At 49.3% G+C, this 27,371-nt stretch overlaps 1 protein-coding gene across 1 annotated transcript in view; it reads left to right on the plus strand.

Moving 5' to 3' along the window:
- The first annotated feature begins 11,156 nt into the window (after positions 1–11,156).
- The window catches only part of GNAS (GNAS complex locus), a 122,780-nt gene continuing 106,565 nt past the window's right edge, over positions 11,157–27,371 (plus strand). The window contains exon 1 of the mRNA XM_074157540.1: positions 11,157–11,406. Coding sequence (XP_074013641.1) covers positions 11,157–11,406 — 250 coding nt within the window. The remainder of the gene's footprint in view (positions 11,407–27,371) is intronic.

Consider the following 27,371-nt stretch of genomic DNA (forward strand, 5'->3'; position numbering starts at 1 on the left):
CTAATGAGCTCTGTTTATTGTGAGGCTTTGCCTCTGGTATGTCCACAGAACGTGTTGTCTTTGTGCCAGGGCTTTTTGGAGAGCCTGTGGCAGAAAATGCAGGGGTCAATCCGGGTTCCGTGTCTCAGAGCTGCAGAACTATGATCCCCAGACAAGCACCATCATCAAGCAAAAGGAGTTCAGAGGTTTGCACCCTTCTTTTAAAGATTACTTAAATTTCATAAATATTTTTATCTACTCGTTGTAGACATGTCATATAGAGAAAAGTGCTGTCTGGAAACTTTCCACGCAGCATGAATTTTACCTAAAAGTGCTCAGAATTTTTGTATAGTATATTGTTTTGATGTATTGCTGAGGATTCTTCCGTAGCCCATTTTCTGATATTCATCAAGTACAATGCTTCAAACCAGTTTCTGTACTTGTAATGTTGGAACACAGACGTTTCACTAAGGGAGGAAGACGCGTCTGGTGAGGGGTGCAGAGCTGCCCGTAAACGTGCTCCAACGCCGGTGATGAGTGACGGGAGATGCTGCAGGAGCTGACTTCAGCCCTGGGAAAGTCAACGGGAGCCTTTGCAATGGAAGACGGGGCCTAAAGCAAAGCGAACTAAGCACTGAGATAGCTGAGAAAATACTGATTGTTTCATTTATCTCCTCTCTCCCCCAGTTGCTTTCACAAAGTTCTAAACAGGTTTTTTGTTTTAAAGAATCTTTCACACTCTCTTTATACCACGCAAATAATGGATTATTTAACCTACTGACTGAACCAGAAGTCGTTTAAATGATTTCTAGCCAACTGGCAAACGCGTGCCAACTCGCTTTAAAAGAGAAAACCAAACAAAACAGAAGAATGAAGGTTTTTGCAACTGTGCTCTCAAAACACCCACCAGTGCAACTCCTGCTGATGCTGCAAGGGCATCCTTGTCGTTGTGAGCGCCACAGCCTGACGTGCAGCAGAGCTTGGTGCTGCCTGGGCCTCCTGTGTCGCCGCTCCAGCAATCCTTCTGTTATTGAAATGGGGTTCCTACCTCCAGGCAGGGTGAAATGGCCACCGTGCGCCCCGTGCCAGCTGCGGGACCAGCAGCAGCACAGACGGCGCGGGTTCGTGCCGCACAACGGTGTAAATCAAACTGAAGCCGAAGAAACATTTTGGGTTTTTTTATTGGTTCCCCAACAAAGGTCAGTAGAGATGTGACAGTTCACTCCATCTGAAAATCTGCACTAAAGGACAATATTAATTTGATTTTTCTGCTTACCTGATACTAAGCCACACGGAACCACAAGAGCACAGCACAGAGTGTTTCCTGCACCACCACGCTGGCATTGAAGCCGAGCATTAAAAACACGGCAGCACAGAAATAAATCCAGTGTTTAACTAGCATTCCCTTAAGCAGAGAGCCAAGGATTTCCAAAAGAAGATTGTGGTTTGTGTCCCTCTGTAATGAGAAGAAAACAAATCTGTTGGGCGTGATGCTATGGTCGTGCCGTCTTGACACCTCTTTTGTAATTATCCCTGCCCCTGGCTGCAGACGCCTCTCTTAGTAGGTGACTTGTCCTGCCTTAAAGATTGTCACCCAGCAACAGAGCCCAGAAATGCAGAAATTGCGATCCCATGGAGTGGTTGCTGCTCCTGAATACACGTAACACGCTCTCCTCTGCATCACGGCAGCCCTCCACTTGTCTGTCCAAAATCCGCTGACTCTAAACAGCAGCCAGAGTGCACTGAGCCACTGGTAGGAACAAAGGTATGTTCTTGGTGGCAGAAACTTCTGCTTCAGGAGCTGCATACGGTCCTTACCGTGCTCTGTGTTGCTCCTGGAACGGCTGGAAAGTCTTTACCGTGAGCATCGATGCATCACCCCTCTCCGCCCCGTGTCTTGTCACGAGGGTTGTGACGCCTGAGGAGTCTGCACATGTATTTTACAAATGCCTTTGCCAAGTAATTTTGGTTTGTCCCTCGTATTATTCCTACGTAGCAGGCTGAGGGAGGGTACAAAGTGTAAGAATAAAAATACAGTTTTATTGTTCTCTGGCATGCTGGCTCATCTAACCAGGCAAGTAGAAAATGTGGAATTAGTACCTGCATGCCAAGAAGCGTGCTTGGCAGTCAGTGTGGTGTTAAACCAAAGCTGATGAGAACTGATTGTAGGATCGTAGGGAAGAATTCCTCTGGGGAGACATTCAGCCCTGCAGAGAAACTTAGGGCAAGCAGGATGTTCCCACAGGCAGGAAGGAATGGGGAACTACGCAAGGCACAGTGCCCTGGTCATCAGCCATCCCAGCAGAACAGAAGTCCAAGGCTGTAAGGTGTGATGCTCCAAACTTGCCAGGCAACAGACACACAATGGAAGAAACACTGCCCTTTAAACGCCAATGGGCCTTACAAGCAGATACGTCAGAAACGCCATGCGCTATGTTGACCCTTCTGATTCCCTTGTGCAAAGCAAAATTAAGGATTAACCAGCTCCAAAAAACCCTGTCGTGTGTCTGCATCAAAGGGGCATCCAACAGCCTGGGGTGGCGCAGCTGTAAGGAATGAGGTGGGACGGATGGTCCCGCAGGGAACCAGGGGCCAGCACCCTTTTACGGGTGTCCTTGGCCCTTCATGGTCTCCAGCACTTACAGAGTCTGGGGACAGGGTCCCTTGTGCCTGTCGTTTCCTGCTCCGAATGCCATACCGGTGATAACAGTGATGTTATCTGCAGCCAAACAATGCGTTTTTCTCTCTACCAGGGATGCTGGGATTTCGGTGGAACTGCAGTCTGTGTTTAAATGCCTTGTGAATCAAATCGTTACAGAAACATACAAGAACTGTATGAATGCTAAAGTTTCAGTAGGGTAAATGGCGTTATATACGACATACTAAAATTTTAACCATGCACATTTTATGTGTAAGGCTGTTTTAAGGAGAAGAAATCCTTTATTAGAAAAGAAATCCAACTTCTGATGAAGGTGAGGTGCAACCAGTGTCCCTGCAACAACAGCAGGACATTTTTATAGCAACTTCCTTTCCAAGCATCATCATTCTCTCCCTCCCTCTCTCACTCCTTTTCTCTGAAGTTAAGTACAGGAAAATTCTTCTGAAAAAAATAACATCTTCCATAGTTCTGAAAAATGAATATGTGAGAGAGTTGCTGAGCACTGGAGGGTTTCTGAGGCTGCTCTGAGCCTACTTGTCTCTCCTTCCAGGTCCGCCCAGTTCTTTTATCCAGACCGTGCCTCCTCTCCCCACAGGGTGCCACACTGCCGGGGCTTTTCTCAAGCAAATGTAGCTCCCAAAAATTATATTTCTGAATTTCTTTTTTTTTTTTTTTCTTTTTTTTGCTTCTCATCTGTATAACATTTAGTTACATTTTAAATACATGGTTCAGTTTCAATCCTGCCTCACCTTCGTTGATCTTGGTGCGATTACTTCAGGAGTAAGGTCTGCTTGCTCTGCCCGTCACGCTGCTGCATTATCCTAGCCATGAATAAATTGTCTCACTTGTTACCAAGGCAAACGGTAAAACTATTCTGAAAATCAGCCCAGAATCAAAATTATTCTCCACGATCCTTATGTCACTTCTGTGGTTGGTGTAGGAAACTGTAACGTGAGCCACAGCAATGGCTTACATTGCTTAAAAGCAGGGGAGAACCTCGCAGTGAGCTGTTTCTGCTGCCTCGAATGGAAAGCACAAACTGTGTTCATTGATTGCTTTGCGGGTACTTTAAATGTATACATTTCTAAACATCAAACCAAATGCTGGGATTTGTTTTCTGTCCAATAATCCTCATTTTCTCTGAAATGGGAACTATTGATCCCTTATATTTCTCTTTAATCCTGACTCCTTATTGCTGAACAAGTATTCTGAAATGTGGTTGTTGGGTCATTCTTTCTAAATTAGAGTTTCTTTGCTTGGTTTCTTTCCAGATGCAAATAACTAGTCAGAACAGAAGAGTCCTTCAACTTGCAAATAAAATTCCAATTTTTCTTCTTTTCATTAATGTTCAAAAGTCTAATTCTAGAGTTTGAGAGGAATGCAGACAGTGTACACAGCACATCCTTAGACGCTTAACTGGCCAAGTGAAGAGACTTGGGGAAAATTCTAAGCTGTGCAACTGGGCAAGTGTGGCCAGAGAGAGAAGTGAGAATATGAGAGAAACAGCCCTGCCGACACCGAGGTCAGAGGAGAGGGGCAGGAGGTGCCCCCGGAGCAGAGACTCCCCCGCAGCCCGTGGCGAGGCAGGCTGTGCCCTGGGGGGCTGGTGCCTCAGTTACACTCTCTGTCCCAAGGGAGTTTGTCCCCGTGGAGCATCAGTCCTGCAGAGGAACGTGTCTTTCCAAAGTCCCTAGCGTGAGGGAGTCAATTAAGGACCGACACTCTGCAGGCTGCGCACGCTCGTCTGTTTATGAATTTCATCTCCAAGTTATTTCTCTCAGTGGAATTTAACTCAGTGCCATAAACCTCTCTGTGACACGTGAAGGCTGGATGATATTTAACTTTGCGTCCTGCACCTAAAATCCTGTTGGAAAGACCGCAGACACCTACTGCAGTGCTGGCTGTAGAAAGGATTATTTCACAATGGGAGCGCAAGTAAATGTCATCAGCAGAAATTAGTAAACCTCATCAAAACTTCCTTTGCTGTCCAGAGACAAATACCACTTACGATATGACTGACATCACTGCAAGGAAAAGCACATTTTTAAATGGCACAGAAAACAAAGTCTCTTGTATCATATAAAAAAAGAAATTATTAAAGCAGTGAGAAGATGTTATAATCCAAAATACAAACGTTTGCCCTTTCCTACGGAGCAGTTTCTAGAAACGTGTAGAAGCCAATGCTCTGCTGTGCCTCGTCCTCGCCCCCCGACTCCTTTGCTCTCCCTCCCAAGGCGCCGGGGTCACATCGGGCACCCGCTGGAGAGCGTTCCTCAGAAAACCCCTTGAGCTGCACAGTCAGACGTGGGACTTGCCACACTTTGGGCACGTTAATGCCAAAATTAGTCACTTTGGGCATTAGTCACTTAAAAAAAAAAAAAAAGTGTTGTAACTGCCTCATGGCTGAGCCTGCCGGGGGAGCGGGCAGCTCCGTTACCCGCTGCGGTGAGGTCTGGTGTTAGCTCTGAAGGAGAGCACTGACGGAGCGGCGCAGCCTCTGCGGGAGGGAGGCTTTAGCCAAGGCAGACGCTGGCTGCCCTCCAGCACATCCAGTTCCTCTTTGCTCGTCACGCCGAGCACACCAGTCGTACCATCAAAACCGTACATCTGAGTAAGACCCTGCTAGTTGAAGTGAAACGCTCCGCTCGCTTCTTACTTGTTTTTTCCGAAGGGTTGTGTGATCTGTTCAGACACTGATTCAGAAATGAGTGTTCACGTCCCACGGGTTCAATCTGTCACGTGGAGGGGGCAACACGCTCGCAGTGAAGCACTCGGCTTCTTCACGCTGCCTGGAGCCCCCTCCCTCGGAAAAGGCAGCGCTGGTGCCGTTTGAGGGAGAGACGGGGAACCGAGAGGGCGGTGGCTGGGAGATGTGCGTTTCGCAGGGAACGCGGTCCATCGCCGACTGTCTGGGAGGCCCTGAGCTTTCAGACCTGCTCGACCCTGCCCATGGGACAGGACCCTCTGTGAATTATCGCTGCGGGATTGCTCGCCCGGTGGTTTGTCTCCACGTAGGGAACCGAGCGGGTTTGCTCTCTCCTCCCTCAGTCGCGGGGAGCCAACAGATGTCAGTGCAGCCTGAAAAACGGGACCCGTGTGGCTGCTCGGGAGTCAGCCCCCGCAGAAACATCCCTGGGGGGGGTTCACCATCAGACACTGCCCGGGCGACGGGGAGAAGGGCCAGGAACAGCATCGGTGCGTTGGGGGAGGCTGGAGAGCCTCACGCTGCTAAAAATACCTGCCTGAGTATTTTTAAAAACACATTTGAGGGTCCTTATAAACACGCAGGCTCTTGTTGACAGAACAAGGCTGCTCACTCGTGCTGTGAATTATCCTTGAAATCCCGCTCTGTTTGTGCAGGGAGTCCCATGACAACCCCGGCTGCTGAAGGTGCCGCAATGAGCTCAACAACCAACGTGTCCCTTTATCTGCTGGAGAGGCACGGAGGGGGAGCAGGAGGTATCTGCAGGCTGTAGGAAAGCACTTCAGGCATGGAAAAAAGCTGCTTTATCAGAATATTGCTTTGCTGTTCTCACCAGTGCAATCCCAGTGGCTTTCCAGCCCAGCTCAGGGCCCCTCATCCGCGGCAGGTTGATGTGAGATACACGTGCAAAGCCCAGTGAAGTGAGTGGAACTGGGCAGGTCATCTGGTTACGTGATTTCTGAATTTTACAATGTACTACTTTTTCCATCTGAAGCCATAAATATTTTTTTCAGGCGACAGCTCTGGGACCCAGAAAGCCACTGTAGGGAACCTCACACATGGTCTTCAATGGGTAAAAAGAAAAAAAGGGAAAATATTTTGATATTTCTGAAGGAAAACTGGGGCGTGATGCTGAAAACCAACTAAGCATCCATAAAGGTAGTCAGGGGGAAAGGCAGCAAGTTTTGTTGTATTCAACAGAGTGAAAAGTCTGTACTTTGGAGTTTGGCTGGTGACACTGGCTGGTTGTGTGCCCAGTGAAGGCGGCCTGTCAGGGAGCAGTCAGTGTCCCCAGAGCACAGACCTCTACACGAGTGCCTGCGCAAGCCTGGCAAGAGGAATGGAGCCAGGAGTCACACTTTAATTTATACCCACAATGTTGATTTGAACCCAGAACGCAGTGCCCTCAGATACAGCTGTCCAGGTCCTGCTGCCACCTCTGAACGCCCTTCTGCCTGCCACCACCCGGCTTTTATCCCTCACTGCGTTGTCAGGACCAGAGAGAAGAGAAATGCTGGATGAGGTGGTGAAGGACCTCACGGGAATTGCTTCAGGATAACTAACATCTGCATAAGATCAATCAGGATATTAATAAGCTGGATGCTTCTCCATTCACCTACACGCAGCGATAATGCACGGCTTTGCTCCTGGAGCCCAGGGCTTCACCATGCGGCTTTCGGGAGCCAAAGATGGACTGGAAGGGTATCAACCAGGAATGAGGTTTAGACCAGGATGTCATCCCCTCCCGCGGCCATACCGACACACTCCAGTCTCCCCACATAAAGACTTCGTCCTCTTTAAACATCTAATATCTTCCCAGGTGAAGGGGCTTTGCTCGGGCCATGTCCTCAGGAGCCCAGGCTGGGCAGCAGCAGCAACGCTGCATTTGCTGACCCTGTCTTCAGAGCACCGTCCCGTGACTGCGAGCAATAACACCTTTTGCCATTTTATATCTGAAATACAGTTCAAATGCAGCTAATTCTACACACCGTGCCTTATCTGTGTATCACGGTGTTTATTTTACAGGTGAACTGGCTTTTAAGTTAAGAGACGTGACAAGGCCACTGACAGTGGATTTGTGGTTATAGGGACCGGGAACTCTTGGCTCTCACTTTCTCAAAAGGAGAAAAAGTTAACAGTTTAGATCCGACTTAAACAAGGATTTAGGAATCCAAGATTGAAATTCGGTGCTTAGTCAGTCTTTTATATCTAGAGTTCAATGTAGGAAACAGGAATAACGGCAAAATAAGACGCAAGACCTGACGCAAAGGACCAAAGGCAGAGTCCAGATAAAACCTGCTTCAGCTAAAATGAATGGAAAGCACTTGCAGTCTGTAGTGGGTGCTCAATCATACGGGCACTGAGCAAACTCCACAAATGGTGACTCCTCTCCTTTTGACCTAAAAGCCTTTTTTTGCAACTGGGTGGCACAACGTATTTTCCAGGGGTGCTCAGCACCGTGATTGCTCCAGCCGCGCTGTGAGCAGCAGCCCCGGACCCCCTTTGGAAAGTGAACTCCCTCACACGAGATGCCTTTAGGGGAGGTGCTGGGCACGGCCGCTGACACCGGCGCAGAGGGGTGCAGAGGGGTGCAGGAGGGGGCTGCCTGCGGGGGGCTGCGCCGGGAGCTCCCGAGCGGGTCTGGCACACGGGTATCGTGCAGCAAGAGGTAAACAGTGCATGTGCAGCTCGCTTACGGTAAGGGGGGGGGAGTTTCAGTTCAATCAATTATTTTCCCTCCCAGGGCACAAATAAATACAGATTTTACACATTTATGTTTCTCTTGCTGACATATTTCCTGGTGTTGATCCAAGTTTCTTTGCTTATGTGTCCATGTCTCCCCTCTTAACGCTGCAGTCTCACAGCTATTGCCTCTCTCCCTTGGTATTTTCTGCATTCCCAGATGTCCCGCTCTGCTTTTTAACCTCCCCACCTTTTTTTTCCCCTGTTGCAGGTGGTAGAAACAATAGAATAAAAATACAGAGAGACCTGCAGACCTTAGAGCAGAGATCGCATGACCTTATCCTTGCTGTCACCTTTTGCCACCAACTGAAACCGGTGTAAGCCGGGAAGCCCATGAGCTGTGCTTCTGCCATTGTTAACAGATGAATTTGTGTAACGACATCTATACTGCGGGGATAGGCAGGGCCGTAGCCAGGTGTATACCAGGATGTGGAATTCCTGAAACAAGTAATTCCTAAGTTTTATGAGTTATTGTCCTCCACTTGGAAATCCTACTTTGTTTTTGGATTTTCACGTCAGCTCATACCTGGGAGGGGATGGCCATTAGAGCAGACAGGCTCGGTGTGCCTTGCAGAACTTGTCACCTGCCCTGGAAAAGTTCTCAGAGTAAGGAAACCATGAGGGACTGATCTTAAACTTGTTTTGCTGTGAATTGCACAAGCAGGAGCCAGGGGAACAAGTCCATAGGCTGAATGCTGCTTTCTAGCTCCACATTTTACCTTTTGGCTCTGTTTGGATTTGTTTTCTTCACAGCCCTTGAGAGTTCACCTTCCTTTTGCAGGCGGCGCATCGCTAGCTCCCCACAAGGTAGCAGGCTCCAGAGAACCCTCCCGTCTGCATGTGTAACCTGCCTCTTGTTCCGTGCCTCTCCCAAACACACAGGAAGAAAAAGGGAACCATTATTAATAATCCTCTGGGCTGACCTTCACATTTTCTCAGTATATTACATTCTCAGGGGTGTGTTCATCAGAAGGACGAGCTCTTGGTCCCGGAGGAAAAGGCATTACAGCGGTGGAGACGGCGTGACTCATGTGGGCGCCTCGGGCCAGCGGGAGATGGATTAGTTCCTGCGACGCAGCAACTGTTGCTGAAGCTGCTGGGCTTGTGGCGATGTGTAAAGTGAACTTGTCTGCTGTGTAATGATTTAATTTGTACACTTACTAACGGCTGTAACAGCCAGGCAGCAGGGTATTGATCAGTACAGGACAAATGGGAAGAAGGAGAAGTTCTCTCCCTTTGCTCAGGTGATGTCTTTCTCCGGGAATGGACCCACCGACTTTCCACTGGATAATTTGCAGGAGTGCAGAGGTAAGAACCAGGCAATCAGTTAGCAGACCTGACCGAAAGTGAGTCAAATAGAAATAAACTTGTTGAAATAACTAACAGCCTTCCTACGAGGGACACACACACAGTGTCCCCGTATGGAACGGGTGCGAGTCTTTCTGCTGCGATGCATTTGCTCGTGTCTCTGCCCGAGCCCAGGCTCACAGACCATTCAAACACGTTTCCTGACCCTTGTTCCGGTGTCCCCACGTGCTGTGGCGGATTGTTCCTGGAGCTGCTCTGAGAGCAGGACGACAGGGAGCCAGTTCACGGAGGAGCCCGAGCTCCCTTGGCAGGACAGGGCTCGGGGTGACCCCCCCCGGACACGACCACTGCCTGCCCAGAACGCTGCTCCTCTGCTGCAGCGCGGTCAAACAGGCTGGGTTCAGGCTGGGTCCCACGGCTAGGAGTGACAAAAGGTACAAAGACGAGAGCTGGTCAGCTCACCCGGCTAACGGCAAACTCCACGGGCAGCTCTCTCATTCCCCAGGGCAGCTCTTGCCTGTCACAGCTGTCCTGATGCAGCAACGCAAACACTCGAAGGTTTCATATAAGACCTGCTCGGCCTTTCAGGTGTTGTTAATAAGGGGGGAAGAGCGGGTCACCCTCTTAACACATCTGTCCTTCTGCTGGCACAGGCTCGCAGAAGCTTTGGAAAGGGAAATTTCTACCACAGAGACGCTTAACTTGTGAGAAAGCACCTACAGGAGAACCTGAGATTTTGGAGAGAACCTCCCGGGCTGTTTGCAGAAGACGGGCCAGAGCACAGAGCGCGGCTGGAAGGATCCAGCCCCAGAGCACGGGACGCGTGGCCAGGCCCCGGAGAGCATTAGTCATGTTGTCGTGGACCTTCAGAGCTGGCCGGAGACGAGTGTAAGTTGCAGTATGACAAAGTTGGCAGCGCCGTGCCCGGCGCGAGCTGCCGGGGGGGGATGTTACCCCAACCGGCACCATCGCCCCTCGCCGGGCAAACGGATAGCAGCTGAGGAGGTGAGTTGCCAGAAAGCAGATGTGGTGCCTCCAGAGGAGAGGGAGAGAGCGAGAGAGCAGGCTCCATCCTTAACTTTTCCGCGGGATGATGGTGCTGGTGGAAAACACAAGGAGGCACCGACAAACCCCAGTGTGGCACAGGTCTTGGTGTCACCTCCTGGCTTCCAGTGGGCTGCGACTGAGCGGAACGATCCAATCGTTTAGGCTGGGAAGGACCGTTAAGGTCACCGAGCCCGGACTCCGCAGATGCCATCAGGACCGGAGGGACCGCTGGTCACCGCGGGTGCTGCGGCGGGGGAGCACCAGCTCCCCGCCGGACCGGGGTCCCCCCCGCCCGCCGCGGGTCACCTCGGGTCCCGGCCGGGAGAGACCCTCACGGGGGCCGGGCCGAGGCGTCCGACCGGCCACAGCCGCCGTGGTCAGGGGCGGGGGGGGGCGACCCACGTCTCTCCGATGCCGAGCCCGCGGGGGGGCGGGCAGCCCCGGGGAAGGGGTTTCCCCCCGCGGCGACGGGGGGTGCGGCGGCCGCTCCCCCTCCGAGCCCTCCCTGCTCCCGCCGTGAGGCTGCGGCGGGCGCCGCTTTCCAGAGAATACGGTACCCGTGTCCGCATCACGTGCGGGCGGCGCGGGCCCGGCGGGCGGGGCGGAGGGCAGCGCGCGCCCCGCACCGGCGGAGCGGGGCCGCCTCAGGAGGCCGCCCCCGCCCCGCCCCGGCGGCCCGGCCCGGCCCGCAGCATGCCCGCCGCGCCCTAGGGCACCATGGGGCTGTGCTACAGCCTGCGCTCCCGCCTGGCCGCCGCGCACCCCTCCGCGCCCTACGGCGGCCGCGGCGGCGAGGCGGACGTCCCCCCGCCCGCGGCGGAACCGGGCGACCCGCAGGTGCGGCACCGGCTGCGGCAGGACCTGGTGGCCAAGGAGCGGGCGGACAAGAAGCGGAGCAAGAGCATCGACAAGACGCTGAAGGCGGAGAAGCGGGAGTACAAGCAGACGCACCGGCTGCTGCTGCTCGGTGAGCGGGGCGGGAGCGGGGCGGGCCGGCAGGTGCGGGGCGGAACGGGACGGACCGAGCTCCGCCGCGGCGGGGGCGGGCGGGGCGCCGGCAGCCACCGCGTCCCGGGGAGGGCACCGGCGCCCGGCGGGGAGGGGCGGCACCGGCGTCCCGCGGAGCTGCCGCAGGCGCTTCCCCGCCGCGGGCGGCCGTTGGCGCGGAGGCACCGGCGGGGGAGGGCGGGCTCTCTCGGTCGGTGCCATCCTCCTGCGCGGGGAAAGCCCGAGCTTCGATACGCGCGTTAATTCTCTGCTGTCGCCGCCCCGAGCACGCGCCGGGGGGTCCCAGCCCGCCGGTGCGGTGCGGTGCGCGGATCCCCGGCCCCGGGCGGGGGATGCTCCTGCGGCGGCACCGGGCTCCGTCCGGGAGAGGAGAACGAGAGAGGAACCGTGGCGCTGTCTGCCGGGATGCGGAGCGCCCGGTGCCGGTGCGGGATGTATGAGCGGTGCGGGGCGTGGGAGTAGTCCCCGGTGCGGGTGCGGTGCGGGGTGTGTGAGCAGTGCGGGATGCCGGTGCGGGGTACCGGTGCGCTGCCGAACCCCAGCGCAAACCCCCGTCGGGGAACCGTGCGCCGGCCCTCGGGGGGAGCCGGGGGCTGGGGATGCTCCCGCCCCCTCCCGCAGGCTGCGGGTGGAGCACAGTGTCCCACACGAGTGGGTTGCAAAACTCGGAGCATCTTGGAGTAATAGAGAATATTTTCAAGTGTCTGCAGATGCCGTGAAGGCTCCCGCCCCCCGGGGCGTGCGTGGCACCCCCTGCGATGAGCCGCAAGGTTTGGCCCTGGCCTTCTCGGCGTGTGTTTGCAGCCTGTAATAGCGGAGCTGGATTTTGAGGAGCTGTAGAAAACAATACTGGACGTGGTTTTCTGGGTCGTAGTGGTAAAAGTTTTTGTTCTAGTAGTACAGCTTCTTTTGATGTGGTTGTAGCTACACTGATGTCGGTCTGTTGGTAAAGGTGTACTTTCTTCTGAGCGGCACCTGCGTAAAGACTGAAGCTTGTAAAGACTGTGTTGGTGAGAAATCTCGCCTCGCACCAGCCGGGCTTTCCTTTCAAGCACAGGCTGTGCTGTAGGAGTCTTGTGGTTTGGGTGTTGTGGTTTTAAGCCCTTAAGTCATAAAGGCTCTCTGGTAGGCTTCTGTATTTGCAGTAGGCAATATTTCACTTGCCTGTCTTTGAATATTGCTGCTAACATGTTATGCCACAGAACCATTTTTTGCAGAAGTGACATTAAACATTGAGTGGGTTAAACAACATATCTTGGCAGTTTAAAATTATCTATGGTGAAGCCAACAGAGAGAGCATTCTTTGTCAAAGTACTGATTTATAAATCTGATGGACAGGAGCCAGTGTTATGCTGGCACTGGTTTATTATATTTCAGCCTGGACTTGAATAGCAGGAAGTCACTTTTTGGCCCCCTTGTAAACCTTGGGATGCCTGAGAGACCCGTTTCCCCGCTCCTTGCCCAGGGACTGTCCATTTTCCCATTAGCTTCCTTCCCTTGCTGCTTCTCCCCTGCATCCCACTCTTACTGTGTGAATTTTTTATTTCTAAAAGGCCGTAAGAAGTTTGGGGTATACTTGGTTGTACTTTATATGCGGGTATCGCTGCCACAGCTGAGTGTCTCTGTGCTGAGGCGCTCGTGGACTGCACACGTAAAACAGTCACTTTATGGGGGTGCTCAGGGATGTGCAGTGCACGGGCGCAGTTACTCAGGGGATGGCTGTATATCTTCTTACTTGATTTTAGAAGGTTTTTATCTTTTTTTTTTTCAATCCTTTTTCTTCACACAAGTGTGTAAGGTAAATTCCCTATTCCTGAAACCTTTCTTAATTTCAGTAGAGCAAAGATCTTACGCCTGCTCTATTTTTGAAGCAATAATCTGACTTTGTACTTGCAGGAAAGTATTTTTTTTGCTGTGTTTTTGTGAAAGGAAAATGCACAATCAGGTGTAACCTCACTGGATTTTGTTTATTGCACTGTACAAGTAGCAACTTCAAGATCACAATTACTGTCGTGTTGGCAAGGTAGTGTGAGCCCAGGGTTACTACTGGCTATTGGAGGGTGAGTTGCAGTGTGTGAGGGTAGGTTTTTGTTTGAGAACAATCCTGGCTCTAAAACTCAAAGTGTGTGTTTACGGGGGAAAGGATTTTAAACTTTGCCATAAACCAATTCCATTCTGTGTCTGCTTTCTCATTGGTGACAGCAATGTGGGGCTTCCTCCATCTTTTTTTTTTTTTTTTAAAGACTTTGAAGTATAATTATACTTAAATTATGGTTTGTGTTTTTTTTTATCTTACAACAAACACCATATGAAAACAAATACTTGTAGTGCTGTCTGAAGGGTTTTAATGCTTTTGATCAGCATTAAAACAAACCCCTGCTCTGTGGGATCCGGACGCTCAGCTCTCCTGGGGGGTGCGTTGCTCCTCTCTGCTTGTCTGGTTCCTGCAGGAGAGGGAACTTGTGCTGAGCTGCTCTTGCTGCTCCGCCAGTTTCTGTGTGCTTCCTTTGCTCACCCTCTCTGGCTGAACTCTTACCTCTGTAAAATGTACCTGTAGCTTGTTCCCGTACTGCAAAGGAAATGTGGATATCAATATACCCGTATAGATAGATGCACTTGTCATCTTAGGTATTTATATTAAATTAAATATTAAACTAAATATATTAAATAATGGCCCTTCTGAATCTTATCTACATCAGTGCTTAAGTAAAAATGTTTCTAATGGAAATATTTATATTGGTACAAATATGAATGTAGGGCATGCAAACTTGTAGTTTTTATGGGGGGAATATATTATACAGGAAGAAAAACATTCTTTAAAAAGCTAGGAACATCAGCGTGAAGAGTAACCACAGCCACCCTCTCTGTGTGTGCTGCAGGGTCAGCCCCCCCCGTGTAGCGAAAGACTGTCTGGTACGGTTTACCTTGTATTTTTTTCTCATTCAGGGCACAAGACGAGTGTTGTGCAGTGAGTGAGCAGCCATTCACTGTTCTTGTCACCCTGTGCCCTGTGTCCGACACCCCATCCGTACCCTGAATGCAGAACTGTTGAACTCCCCAAGGGTTTTTCTGTAGCGCTGACCATCGCGGGGACCGGAGGCTTCATACGTGTCAGTGCACGGCACCGCTCTGAAACGAGGGGGCATCGCTCTCCTTTGGAGGATGCTCGATGGGGAAATCCCACCAAAGACTGAAGCTAAAATGGCCTGAAGCTACCGCTGATTTTAAGTGCTCGGTCTTTGCCTAATGCTGATTTTTCTCTGAGGTACTCAGCTTTTGGAGCGTGGCCCTGGTAAATCCCACAAGATATCCCTTCTCCTGTTGTGGTTCCCCACCTTCCTTGCAGTGAGGTGGTTACCCTGCACCGCTTCTCTCGGGGTCGGGTGGCCAGGGGAGGACACCCAGGGATGAAGACAGACACATGCTCAAGCACTTGACGAGTTCCATCTCTCAGGAGCTTGTCCCCGTCGACAATAGTTCATTCACCTGCAACCCATTTGGCTCTTGTATTGTGAGGCAGAAGAGGGGGCACACACCCAGCAAAAAGCATATGAACCTTATTAGAAGATTGTGTAAAAGACATACAGAACAGAATAGACTGAAAACGTAGAAGGAACCTTCATCCTGGCACTTACTAGTTCTTGAGAACAAGATTTTTGACACTAAACATCTTACACCAAGTTGGTATTGAATTTCCCCTTTAAGAAAAGCAGGAATAGGGAAAACAAAGAATCCTGGGCTCCATCCCTGGGGATGCTGGCAATGGGAGTACCTGGTGGGGGGTAGCTCTGCTGAGTAGCCAGTGCCTGGTCTGCGGTGGCCGGGCATCACCACCACCGGTCCTCCAAGGGGGCTGTCGTTAGCAGTGAGGGGATTGCAGTATTTCCAACAGGGTTCCCAGTAATTGCCAGATACAAGAACACTCGGACACGGGAATCTCTGTGGTTTCCATCTGCCCAGTGCAGGCATGATGATCCTGCTGTGGACACCAGGAGGTGGTGTGCTAATTATGGGCCTTCCTTTGTGATGAAGAGCCTCTGCTAGACCAGTCCCACCCCGTTCCCACGGCCATATACAGAATGTGCTCTATGGCATAGAGTGCTGCCCCGTCAGTTGGTGAACAGGGATCTTATGGGTCTGGAGCATGCTCACCCTGAACAAAAGTACCTGGAAAGCTTTGCAGAGTTTGACAAGGCTGTACTCGCTGCGCAAGCAGTGCTGGCTCCAGGACCGTGCCGTCATCTAGTGAATGTTCACTGGACCTCGCAGCAGTCTAGTGGCTTCAGCACTGGCACCTCTGTGCTTTAGATCACTTGTAACGTAGTTTCTCTCCTGCTCCCACTTTAAAATTTCATAGAAAGGAGACAGGCAAGCTACTCATCATTCCCTGTGTTTTTCTTTGCTTTTTTGGAGGGGAGGATGTGGGGGGTTATGTTTTGGTTTGGTTTTTTTTCCTTGAGAGCTCCTGACCTTACTTTTTCCTTGTACCACCTCCGCATAAACAAGAAAATCATTAGCCTCAGGCAGACACACGGCGTGGAGAGCTTCAGCCAGCATATTTGAAGTCTGGCAAAGTCTGAGCTGCTTCAAACAGGGTCTGGCAAGGGAAGGTGTCAGGAAACCTCCAGCAGCACTGCTATAAAAGTGTTACGATGAAGGGCTAACGGATGGCAGGCTGTAATGGTGCTAGGATGATGCTCTCTGTACTGAGATCCAAACTGCAGAATAATTACTTTCACAGTTACAGCTGATGCTGAAGGGATGCTCTCTGCATGTGTAACCATGGATTTTTATGGGAAGGGAGTGAGGAATCTGGGGATTCCCTGGTCCCTGGCCCCAGGCACAGCTGTGCAGTCAGGCACAGATGTACATCATCTCCCCCTTTCCCAGCACGCGTGCAATCTCTGCATTAGTGGCAATCTGTATTTTTATTTATTAAATACCGGGTGGGATAAAGATCATCATCCATCACTCTAGATACTGCTTAAAAGAGAAGCTACTTTGGAAAGTCGGTCTCTTCTCCCAAGGAACAGGCGATAGGACAAGAGGCAACAGCCTCAAGTTGTGCCAGGGGAGGTTTAGATTGAATATTAGGAAAAATTTCTTCACAGAAAGGGTTGTCAAGCCTTGGAAGAGGCTGCCCAGAGCAGTGGTGGAGTCACCATCCCTGGGGGTATTTAAAAGCCGGGCAGACGCGGTGCTGAGGGACATGGGTCAGTGGTGGATTTGGCAGTGTTGGGTTGATGGTTGGACTCCATGATCTGAAAGGTCCCCTCCAAGCCAGACCATTCTGTGATTGGAGAGGCAGCGCAACAGCGATGCTCGCGCCTGTTGGCTGGGTAAGTGAGGGGTAGCTACAGGCTGAGTTTCAATGTAGGAGTGAGTGCCCTCTCTGGTGCCTGTGCTGCTCCTGCTCGCTCGGGCACCCCTTAGGAGCAGAGCTGCCCCCTCCACAGTTGCCACCTCCAGCGTTACTCTGAGCTTCTCAGATTGCCTTGTGCTGATGGAGTGATGCTGCTGCAGAAATGAGGCAAAAAAGCGCTTTATTGGGTTTGTCCTTCTCTTTCTCAGTGACACCCTCATCACGGGTTATACCACAACCTCTTCCTCTTCCCTTCCCCACCCCTCACCAAACAAAATTTTTAGTCTGTGGGCTGTATTTGTTTGGTTTTGCATTTTTTCTGGTTGGTTTTTGTGCTGAAATCTCAAGATCGCTGGTTAGCCAGGAGGTTTTCTGGAGCACTGGGGGATTTGTGAGACTGGGACTTCACAAGGGGAGGAAACAGAGACACTGAGGAGAAGGGTATGCTGTTGCGAGCTGAAAATCTGCATTCAGATTTGTTTTTTATAAATACTGGTGAAAACTATCTGCTTGGAAGAAACATACTGCATAAAACATACTCTTGATGTTTTCCTTGCCTTATCTCCACACAGGAGATCCACAATTTGGTAGACCAGATTTTTCTCTGCTGATTAAAAGCATACAAGAAATATCTTTTAGACTGTAAAAGCTAAAGGATATTTTCTCCTCTAAGCCTGATTCCTTAACACTGCTTGTGCTCTCACTTCTCTCAGCTGCTGTGAAGTTTAATCTCTTGTCTGCAGCATTTTGTGGTTTTAGGTGGTGACTGATGCAGGACTTGATTTGCAGATATTTCAGAAGAGTATGTATTTGTTTTTAAAAACACTTCAAATATTGACAAGGGAAATACTCCTTTTTTGTTTTTCCCCAAAACAAAAATTGAGATGAAATTCGAGTGGATAATCCTTAAGCGTGTATATATCCTTGTACCCAAAGGCGCCACGTGCGCTGCTATTGGGAAGTCAGAAGCACTTTGCACCGGCCTGTTTGAGTAGCAAATAGATGAAATGGGTGAACCTTCATTCTTGGCCTTTGGCTCAAACCAGGAATTTCGGTCTTGCAGCCTCCGTGTTGGTCCTGCTGGTTCCACTGGGATTGTTCACAGAGCCAGGACAGTGTCAGCCATCCCTCCCGGAGCCCACGGGAGTCTCCTGTCTTGGCAAGGGGACAGCATGCCGTCCCCGGGCAGGGTCACGGTGACACACTGCAAAATGCTGCCAAACCCACTTCCATGCAGAACCAGCCAGTTTAGCCTGAGTATCACTATTGGGCCCAAACTGGAGTTTCACTGTATAAAGGAGTTTAAGAAAAAGTTATTTGAAACTTTTTCTGCCATTGAATATTTCTGTATTAGTCTTGAGAATCTGTCCCTCCTGGCAGAGGTCTAGGCAAAGACTAAATACTGCAAAGATATTTACCATTCAGGCTTATTTTGGGAGGGGGATGAGGAAAGGCTTGATAAGTTATGTACTTGACTGCATGTAGTTAAAAATATTATTTGGAATATAAACTTCCTTGTCTGAAGACCTGCTTTGTGCATAAAGTCAAAAAGCACAAAACGCAGTTCTCCTCCTGGCCTCCATAAGTATACCTTCATGCTGCTGAGTCCTGGAAATTATGCAGGGCATGCTTTTTAAATGTTGATTTTGACTTTTTGCCTGGGACCAAGTGTAAAGTCTTTCCAAGGAAATACTTAGAAGACTTGCAATGAAACCCAAAAGCTGCTGCCAAGCCCTAGTTTTTAGAAAGGGGGTAGGGGGCAATCCAGACTGTTAAAAACTTCCAGTTGTTTGTAATTAAATCCACTTCTTCTGTGCACGATAAACATATACTTAGAAAAATATCATTTTACATAATACTTATGCAGTTTACTGCTGCTCTGCAGCTGCTAAAAATCAAGCAGTAGGTCTGCTATTTTCGTCTGGAAAGGTTACCGGAAGCCGGGCAGCCGGGACTGGTGCAGCTGTGCCACCGCGGTGGTGGCACCCATCCAGCGGTGACACGCGAGGCAAGCCAGGGAATCCTTTTCTCATGGTGAACCATCTTTCCCACCTCTAACTAGCTGAAGTTTGTTTTGGATTGACAGGGATGGGAATGAAGAAGAGATAAAAATACCCCATCCGCACGTCCTCCTCGCCAGCAGCAGCACCGCTCGTGGCTCGGGTGGAAGCTGTGGGACTGCGGGAACTTCTCATCACGCTGCTGGCGGGAGATGGGACCGCTAAATCCTGCCAGCTCTCCCCACCCTGAGGCTGGTCTGCCACCGTTCATGCACCATCAAGTCTGCTGCCGTCAGTCCTCTGGAGGACAGGATGTGTGGGGTGGAAGCACCGGCAGCTTTTGTGGACAGCAGCTTCTCTTCCCAGCCGGGGTTCCGGAGATGCCCCGGGAGGTCGGTCAGAGAGCCCAGCCCAGATAATGCCTCGTGAGGGAAGAGAGAGGCCAAGGCTGGAGTGAGGTTCTGTGCCCCCTTGTGCAGAGAAGGGGTGGCACCTGGCTGGAGACCGGGACCTATTCATGGTGCCTCTGCTTGTGCCCTGGAGAAGGGAGTCCAGAGCAGTCCATCCCCTGTCTTCTATCAGTGCTGCAGTCACCTCCAGTTTTGTTGTTATCATTGCTTAATGCCAGAGATCAGATCCTATTTGTATCTACACTTTCCTTACACCACAAAAGTGCCATCACAGCTTTCAGTGAAGGCACCTTGATTTTGCCAAGCAAAGTGCCAGAAAGATCTCTGAATTTCAGTTAATGAAGTTTCTCATAAACCCAGATCTTCTCCCTTTGTTCTTCATACGCTGTTGGCTACACACACACGGGAGCTCGGACCGGGGCCAAAGGCTGCTCCCACTGGTGAGGGACATCAACGTCCAGAGCCCTGCCCAGAGCAGCCTGTCCTGACTTACCCCTCTTGCAGGTGGCAGCACTGGCTGGGCAGGTGACAGCCAATAGGTAAATTCTGTATTTACAGAATTTGGCAAGGGAGGGAATTTTTTCTGGGATGGCGTGAAGAAACGGTCAGTTGTTCCTCTCAGGTTGCAGGAGCCTTTGGGTGCTGTGGAAGAGTAGACACAAGGCATGGAAAGAGCCGAGAGGAGCAGCAGAGGGGTATTATCTAATAAGTGACATAAGAAAAACCGTGAAGCCTTGCAGAGCAGATTTATTAGGATTTGAGATGAAAATCCCTGTTGCTTGCTGAGATTATCCCCCAGCATATGGCAGGGAATGTAACAGAGAAGTAGAATTAGCTGCTAATGATCTGTACACCTCTTGAAAGCAGATGTTTGTAGTCCTGTGTACCTGCGCGCCATTTAATTTGTCTGAAATCTGGATTATTCAACAGGCTCGGTGTGGTATTCGAATGCTAGGTGTCTTCATTTCCCACTGATCTCACCCTCTTTCTTAGGAAAGAGTGATTTCCTGTGAAGCTGGAGTTGAGGATTCAGGGACTGGTGATGGACGCGATGCGGGTGGACAGCCCTAGCCGGGAGCCAGAGGCGGTGGGAGCTGCGGCCGTCTCCTGGGGCACCCAGCACCTCTCCATCGCACCACGCCACGTCCCTGCTGTGTTGCATGAGGACGGGCAGTATTCCCTGCAGTTTCTCTAGAGGGTGACTTATTGATAGATTTCCATGGCCAATGATGATGTGGTTGAGAAGAAATTTGCTGGTGGGTTTAGGTGGGAACAGCCTGGCTTCTGGAGGCGGAGGTGTATCGTTAGTGATGCGCTTGTTTCCTGGCTGATACTGGCGCGTATGTGACAGTGTATTGTCAGGTGTTGCTTTGGCTGTGGAGGAATGACAGAGACTTGAGCAAGCCATATAGGAACAGAGGGCTTTATCATTTGCTTATCCAACTTTAATACCAACCTGTCATTCAGATTTTGACATGTGCAACGTGAGAAAATTCAACACCATTCCAACAGGAGCAGTATCTGACAGTGTTTTCAAGTCTTTGTTAAAGGCCATTTAGTTGCTCCTTATTAAAACCTTTCAGCATCACCATCTTGAGAAGACGGAGACTCCCTTTTTGCAAGGAGTCCCATGGAAAAGACAAGGGGTGATGGGTACAAGTTACTCCTGAGGAGATTCCAATTGGACACAAGAGGAAAATTTTTCATGCTGAGAACAACCAGCCATTGGAATAATCTTCCCAGGGAAGTGGTGGATTTCCCATCACTGGACACTTTTAAGGTTTGGCTGGACAGGGCGCTGGGCCGTAATGTGTGGAGCGTGCTTTTGCCAAGGAAGGTTGAACTGGGTGATCCTTGAGGCCTCTTCCAACCTGGGATTCTGTGCTGTCATCCACCCATAAGCCATGCGTGCTGAAGTCCATGTCCCCATTCACAGGTCACAGGCTGGATAAATGAAGTGCACGGAGTGTTGTACTGGAGAGAAGAGAGGAGGGAAGCAGTGCCTGCTCTCACCACCCATGACAGCTCCTGCTTCCCCCAGGTTCTTCTCCCTGGGGTAGTCACCAGCTTGCTCCTCCACGTGTGCTCAGCATCCCGTTAGAAACACGGGACTTTGAGTTATCTGCGGTCTACAGCTTGTAGCCCTGCGAGAAGGGTGGTCTCCCCTGCACCGCTGCTGATCTCAGTGGGTGTTCTCTGTGACTAGTTGGTCTCCGTCTTGTCTACTCCATCTTCTTGTCCTTGTTGGTGTTCTTGCTGCTCCATTCCCTAGCACACCTTCCACAGCTGCAGTATGTCAGATCTGCTTTCAGAAAAATAACACTAGCATTTCTGAACCCTTACCACTGACAGGATGCTTCCTGAAAACCTGTCTCACTTTTATTTTCACAAATGCCCTGTCAGAACCTCTTTTTCTATGGCTGCTTCCCTCTGGACTCTCAGCTCATTTTGCAGCTGCTTCGTTCAGAGCCCGCTCCCTTCCCTCCTGCTCTCGGCAGGACAGAACTGGCACCCAGTGAGCTGCTTCTCACTGCTGGGTTCTCCTGTTCTCCGTTCTGTCCGTGCCTTATCTCAGAACTAACTCAGCTAAAGGGCAGAAGTGCCTCCTTTCCTTTCTGATGCCTTAAGCTACACTCCAGGTCCTCTGTATCTCACTCAGGTGTTTCCTAGTCCTGGAGACTGCTGGATTCATTGGTCCCTCTCTTGCTTCCTTGGATTTTTCTGGTGACCGTGTCTCCTACCGCAGGTGCCCGGGGCTGGCCACAGCCCCACACTGCTGCACGGCCGATGCCCAGAGCAGCCCCCTCGGGTACCTGTTTCCCATCATGAACGCCCTGACGCACCCTGACTTCGAGCTGTTGTTCATAAATCCCAACTTTAATTTACTTACCTCAATTTGCATTATTGGAAAGCACGCTCCTAGAGCTGGAGGTCTTTATTGTTCATGGGGGAAAAAGTTTCTGTTAATTGTCAGTTCAGTTCATCATTTTTCCACCCTTTCCTTCATGTTGAACTTCCTTTTGGACTTAATCTTTTATAGTAAAAGCAAGACCTTAACCTCAACCTTTCTCTGTAAGTCAGATTTTTTTGACCTGGCGTCATCTTGTTACAAAGCTTCACACTCTGCAGTACAATAATATTTTTCTTGTGGTGCAATGAGCAGCACTGCAGACGCCATTCCAGATGGGGTCATTTTTTCTCTAAATTAGCAACTGTCTTAATAGATATTTTCTGTGGCTTCCAAACTATGTGGTATTGCTTGAACGAAAATGTAATTCCACTGAGAGATTTCAAGCCCAACTTTTTCTGGGCTTCCAGAAACAATTTTTTAAACATTCATTTGCACAGTCAAAGCAAGTTTCCTAAGTTTGTGTTTGCATTTGAAGCTGCATCTTTAGAATCAGATTGAAAATATGAATATTCTCTGGTATATTTTCCTCACAAAACAGAATTTTCATGCAAGTTTATGTATTAGTGCAGGGGTTAAACTATGGCAAATGTGTCTTGCAATATTTCTTTGCATCGAGAGCGTGAAGCCCAGCTCTGTGCCGTACTGCTGCTGCACTCCCAAGGCTTCACCTCAGACTGGTTAGTTTTCTGTCATTTTAAAGTAATCGTTTGAGAATGTTGGACTTGGAAACAAGGTGTCGAAATTAAAACTGCAGAGTCATTTATTCACTTGAAACTTCCTTGGGGGGTGAAGAGGATGTGTTTATACCCACCAGCCGGGCTGTGATGAGCAAGCGAACTCCTTTGTGGGGCCGCTTTACCGGGACGTGAGTGGGCTCTCGGGAATTCTCCTTCGTCACAGGCAAATGTGGAAAATGCAGTAAATCAAGAGTGTGTGTCTCGGTCGTTAGGATTTGTCCATTTTACATTACTAGATGAGATTTCTATTTACTTTTTAGATTTATCCTCCACCTGCATCCCACTGTGCCTTAAGAAAATCCTGCTCCTGTCACTTGGGAAGCAGCGCTTTTCCAGCGCTTCCCGAAATTCCCTCCAGAAAGAGATTATGTCACATTTTATGTCCCATCTGAGCCAGATGCTCATGGAAGCAAAGTGTCTCAGCGCAGTGAGTCCTGGGAGAGCCCCTCGCAGGCAGGGGCTACCAGCAGAGAGGGCAGTGTTGGGGGGGGCTTTTCCTTGGGTGAACCCCAGTAACAGCCATGCACTTTGGTTTTAATTAGTAAGGAGAGGCAAATGCTGGCTGGCCCTGTTTCCAAACTGGACCTTCCCATTTCTCAAGCGGGAGTGGTGTTCTTGGGCCTCGAAAACCTCCAGTACGTTTTCTCCTCCTGTCCTTTGGTTGCGGCTTTGTTTGTCGCTTCAGTGGGTTGTGGCGCTGGTGTCAACCAGGACAGAGCTCCTGGCTTTGCCTCTGCTTCCTAGACGTGGTCTGATAGAGGTTCTGGTCATCTTGTACGTTATAAGGAGGAATAACTCTCAGTACAGAAGTTAAGTGGATTTTTGTATTTCTCCAGCTGTCTCCTGTGCATATCTGTGGGCCAGACAGATGAATGACAAGGCTGTGCGGATCTTTGTCAGGTATTTCTTTCAACAGTTTACCTGCAAAAAGCAGATGCATAGGATGAAACACACAGGTCCTACATGCTCAATGAGTGTTTGAAAAGTTAGTTCTGGACATATTTTAAGGTAACTTTTCAATGGAAAATAACTGACTGAACCTACCATGGTATAAAGCTCACATTTACATTTCTTTCTATAGCTCAGAGGGTCTCATCTTAAAGGGGTTTTAATAGGCGCCAAATGTTCTCAATATCTGTCAAGGTCAATTATAGATGAGATTTAATTTAATATTTTTTTTTGCATGGAGCAGGAAATGTGAAGCATCTTACTGGAATTGTTCCTAGAAGGATTTAACTTAGCAGATGTATGAGGTTTTCTTATGTCTTGGTAAAATGCTAAGTCTGAGGCTCAGCAAATTTCTGTGCTGGCTGTTATCAGGAGACTCCAGCCATGCTGGTTCGGCAGGAACAGATCTGAGATGGAAAGATTTCCAGCCCTGCCAAACGGAGACCCCTTGGTCGGGGACTGATCCCGGGGAGCAGCTCGGCTCTCGCTCTGCCCCGTCTCAGGGCGCCTGGAGCCTTCGCAGGGCTTCAAAAGACAAAACCCAAGGGGCAAACGTGCTGCTCCGGTTTCCAGCTCTAAACACAGAGATCCATATCATGCCACAACTAGAAGAACTGTTAAAATTGAACATACACTGTTTGTTATTACTTATTTTTAAAGCTTAACTCTTAACTAATCACAGAACGAAGGAGAAAGGATTCATTCATTTGCAGATAAAGTACTGAGTTACTTTGTGCTTCATTCTTTGTTTTCTTACCTTTTCTTGACAAATACAGATTTTAGGGCATCTTTCTTTGATTGCTTTCTGTTTTTGTCCCTGTCTTTTTACACTAGCAGATTACTTTTGACATGTAAGCAGTAGTCCTTACACTAATGTATTTTTGGAGGACTAATGCTGTAGTTGTCTCTAACCTTTGGCAAACCAGTCCATATGCTTTAGATGTCTTGTCAAACTCATCTGCTCTGTGGTATTTCTGCTTTCCCAAAATTAAGGTCAGGCATTTTCTGAAACACTGACAAGTATTAAATTCTTCAGGACACAGACAACTGTTGAATAAAATGATGGGGAAATACAGTGCTGTAGGAATATTTTAAAAAGTTGTGAAAGTTCTTTTCCGTCTTCACTGTTTCCCTTTGCTCTTTCTCTGGTAAGGAGTCAGTATTCATCAGAAGTTCAAATGTGAAATTGACAGTTTTCTCCCCCCCAATTTTTTTTTTTGAGACAACTGTGTAATTAATAAACTACTACAATGAAAAATATTGAACATACTGCTCAAAATTGAGAAAGAGAACAAGCTACAGAGTCCTGTCATTTAAAAAAAAAAAAAAAAAGGATGTTATCAAATGCTACATTGCACTGGCAGAACTTCTGAACAGAGAGTTTTCTCAGGCTGGCAAATTGTAACTTCGGTCAAAAGATTGTTTTTCCTCCAGCCTGTTTCACATCAGAGCAGGAAAAAAATGGGGGACCAGTTCCCTGAATTCAGAAGAAGTGGGAACATTGCTACAAGTCATGGAGAACATAGGTGTCTGCTGGAGGTAGATGTGAGCTTGGGGTGGAATCTGAAGAAAACGGTCTCTGATATGGGTGGATCTTGGATCTGGCAGCGAGCATCCCACTCTGCCCATCAGCATCCTGCAGGACCAGCTCCCACCAGGAGGAAGGATGCGGTGGGGGATGTAGCAGCTGGAAGGTGCGGGAGGGATGCGGCTTTATTTGAGGGCCAAGAAGCTTTGCAGGGAGGATGCTATTAAAGGCCAGGGAAAAACGGAGCAAACCAGTGTAATCAGTGTGGCCATAAACTCATGGATCTCCCTTAAGAGAAATGGGTGTTTGCATCTTCACCTCCAATTTTTGTTGTTTTTTTTTAATTCCATGAACAGATATACTTTCTCACACCTTCTCATTTCACCCAGAGCAAATCAATTATATGGAAAAAAGTAGTTCTGAATTAAACTGTTTTCTTGTCTTCCTTCCACTTTATCACTCTGTGCAAATACCTGAAAGGACAACTAGGTGCTAACCTTGGATGTTAAACGTTAGTCCTGACTTCTGCTCCTTGTTTTCCAAAGCAGAAGGGCCATGGTGTAACAGCAATAGTGTAAGTAAGTGTCAACATGGGTGACTGATATTTTAACAGACGATTTTAATTCATAACAAAACTCAAGTAGAGGTTTTTAGGGTGAGTTAAATTTATTGCAGCAGCGCCCTCAAGTGCTGCGACACTTAACAGGTCTGATGGTGTCTCCCACAGGACTCTGGGGGTTGGTTTGCTGGGGCTTGATTCTTTAGTGTGTTCAGCCCAGTAAGAGCATGTACATTATTTTGGTGTAATTTTGAGTGCTCACACAAGCCTGTGAGACTGTTTAAATTAATAATAGCGTGAAGGGAAGTGTGCTGGCTTTCGAGTTTCTGTTTTAATTGCTGTGTGGTACAGAAGGTGCCATCAGGACCAGTTTGGCTGGAAGTGTTGGTAGGAGGAGCTTTCAGGTCAGTGATGGGCCAGGTCCCACAGGATGCCAGTTTGTAGTTGGGGTGCCCAGTGCCCGCAGAGCCCGGTGCAGAGCTTTGTAAACTGTTCTGCAACTCCCATGGCCCTTCCTTAGTTTTGGCTGTGGAGATAATGGAGTAGGATCTTCTCTGGTGTGACTCATTACTGTAACGAAGAGTTTGTCTGGGTTTAGACGTGGTGTTCACTTTGTACTGGGATAACCGTGCCTGGTAGCTGTGGACCATACGCTATTTATAGCGGTATAAGCTGTATGGACATAATTATGGCAGTGTAAAGCAGCTGTGGGCTGCTGGAGATGCTATACCACCCTCGACATACCAGCATCATTCCGGCTGCGCAAGGAGCCCCCAGTCCCTGGGCTTGCTGGACTGTGGTTTTCCCAGCAGAATTCCTGCTCTCCTGGAGGGAGCCCAGGCTGCGAGCCCTGCTTTTCAGCTTTTGAGCAATAAAGCCACAGTCGCTTCCAAAATTGCAGCATCTATTTTAGCTGCCTGACAAAGCTGGCTGTGGGATTTCCTCTGTTTTCCAGAATTCCCTTCTGTTCAGCTCTCCACCGCTTGTCTCCCGGCACGTATGATCAAAGCAGGTCAAGTCGTCTTTGTTCAAAAGCAGAATCTCTGAGGAGCACCAGTGTGTGTGGAGAAGCGAATTTAGCCTAAGAGAATGATTCCACAGGGGTAATGCAATCATAGGACCTAATAATTACCTGGATCCACAAAGTGAACTTTGAGGCATTGCTGAGAGCAGAAGGCATCACTTACAACACTCCTCTTGTGAAAATAATGCCCTTTCTTCCTAATTCTTAAGGGTTATTTTTGTAAAGATACTTCAAAGTCTCTATTTTATGTTCCTGGCATATACTATTCAAATGTGTATTTTGTAGTGTCCCTTTCTGTGGGTTTTTCTGGATCCAGAGGGAATAGCAATTGCAATAGATAGCGATCTGTGGAATGAAGAATTGCAACATGTGGGCCATACCCAGTCTTGATATTTGAGTCTTGAATGAGTATTTCTAGAATAAAACAGAAGAAGAGAAGAGGTCA

The sequence above is a fragment of the Numenius arquata genome, chromosome 12 (assembly GCF_964106895.1).
Source record: "Numenius arquata chromosome 12, bNumArq3.hap1.1, whole genome shotgun sequence".
NCBI classification, from domain to species: domain Eukaryota; kingdom Metazoa; phylum Chordata; class Aves; order Charadriiformes; family Scolopacidae; genus Numenius; species Numenius arquata.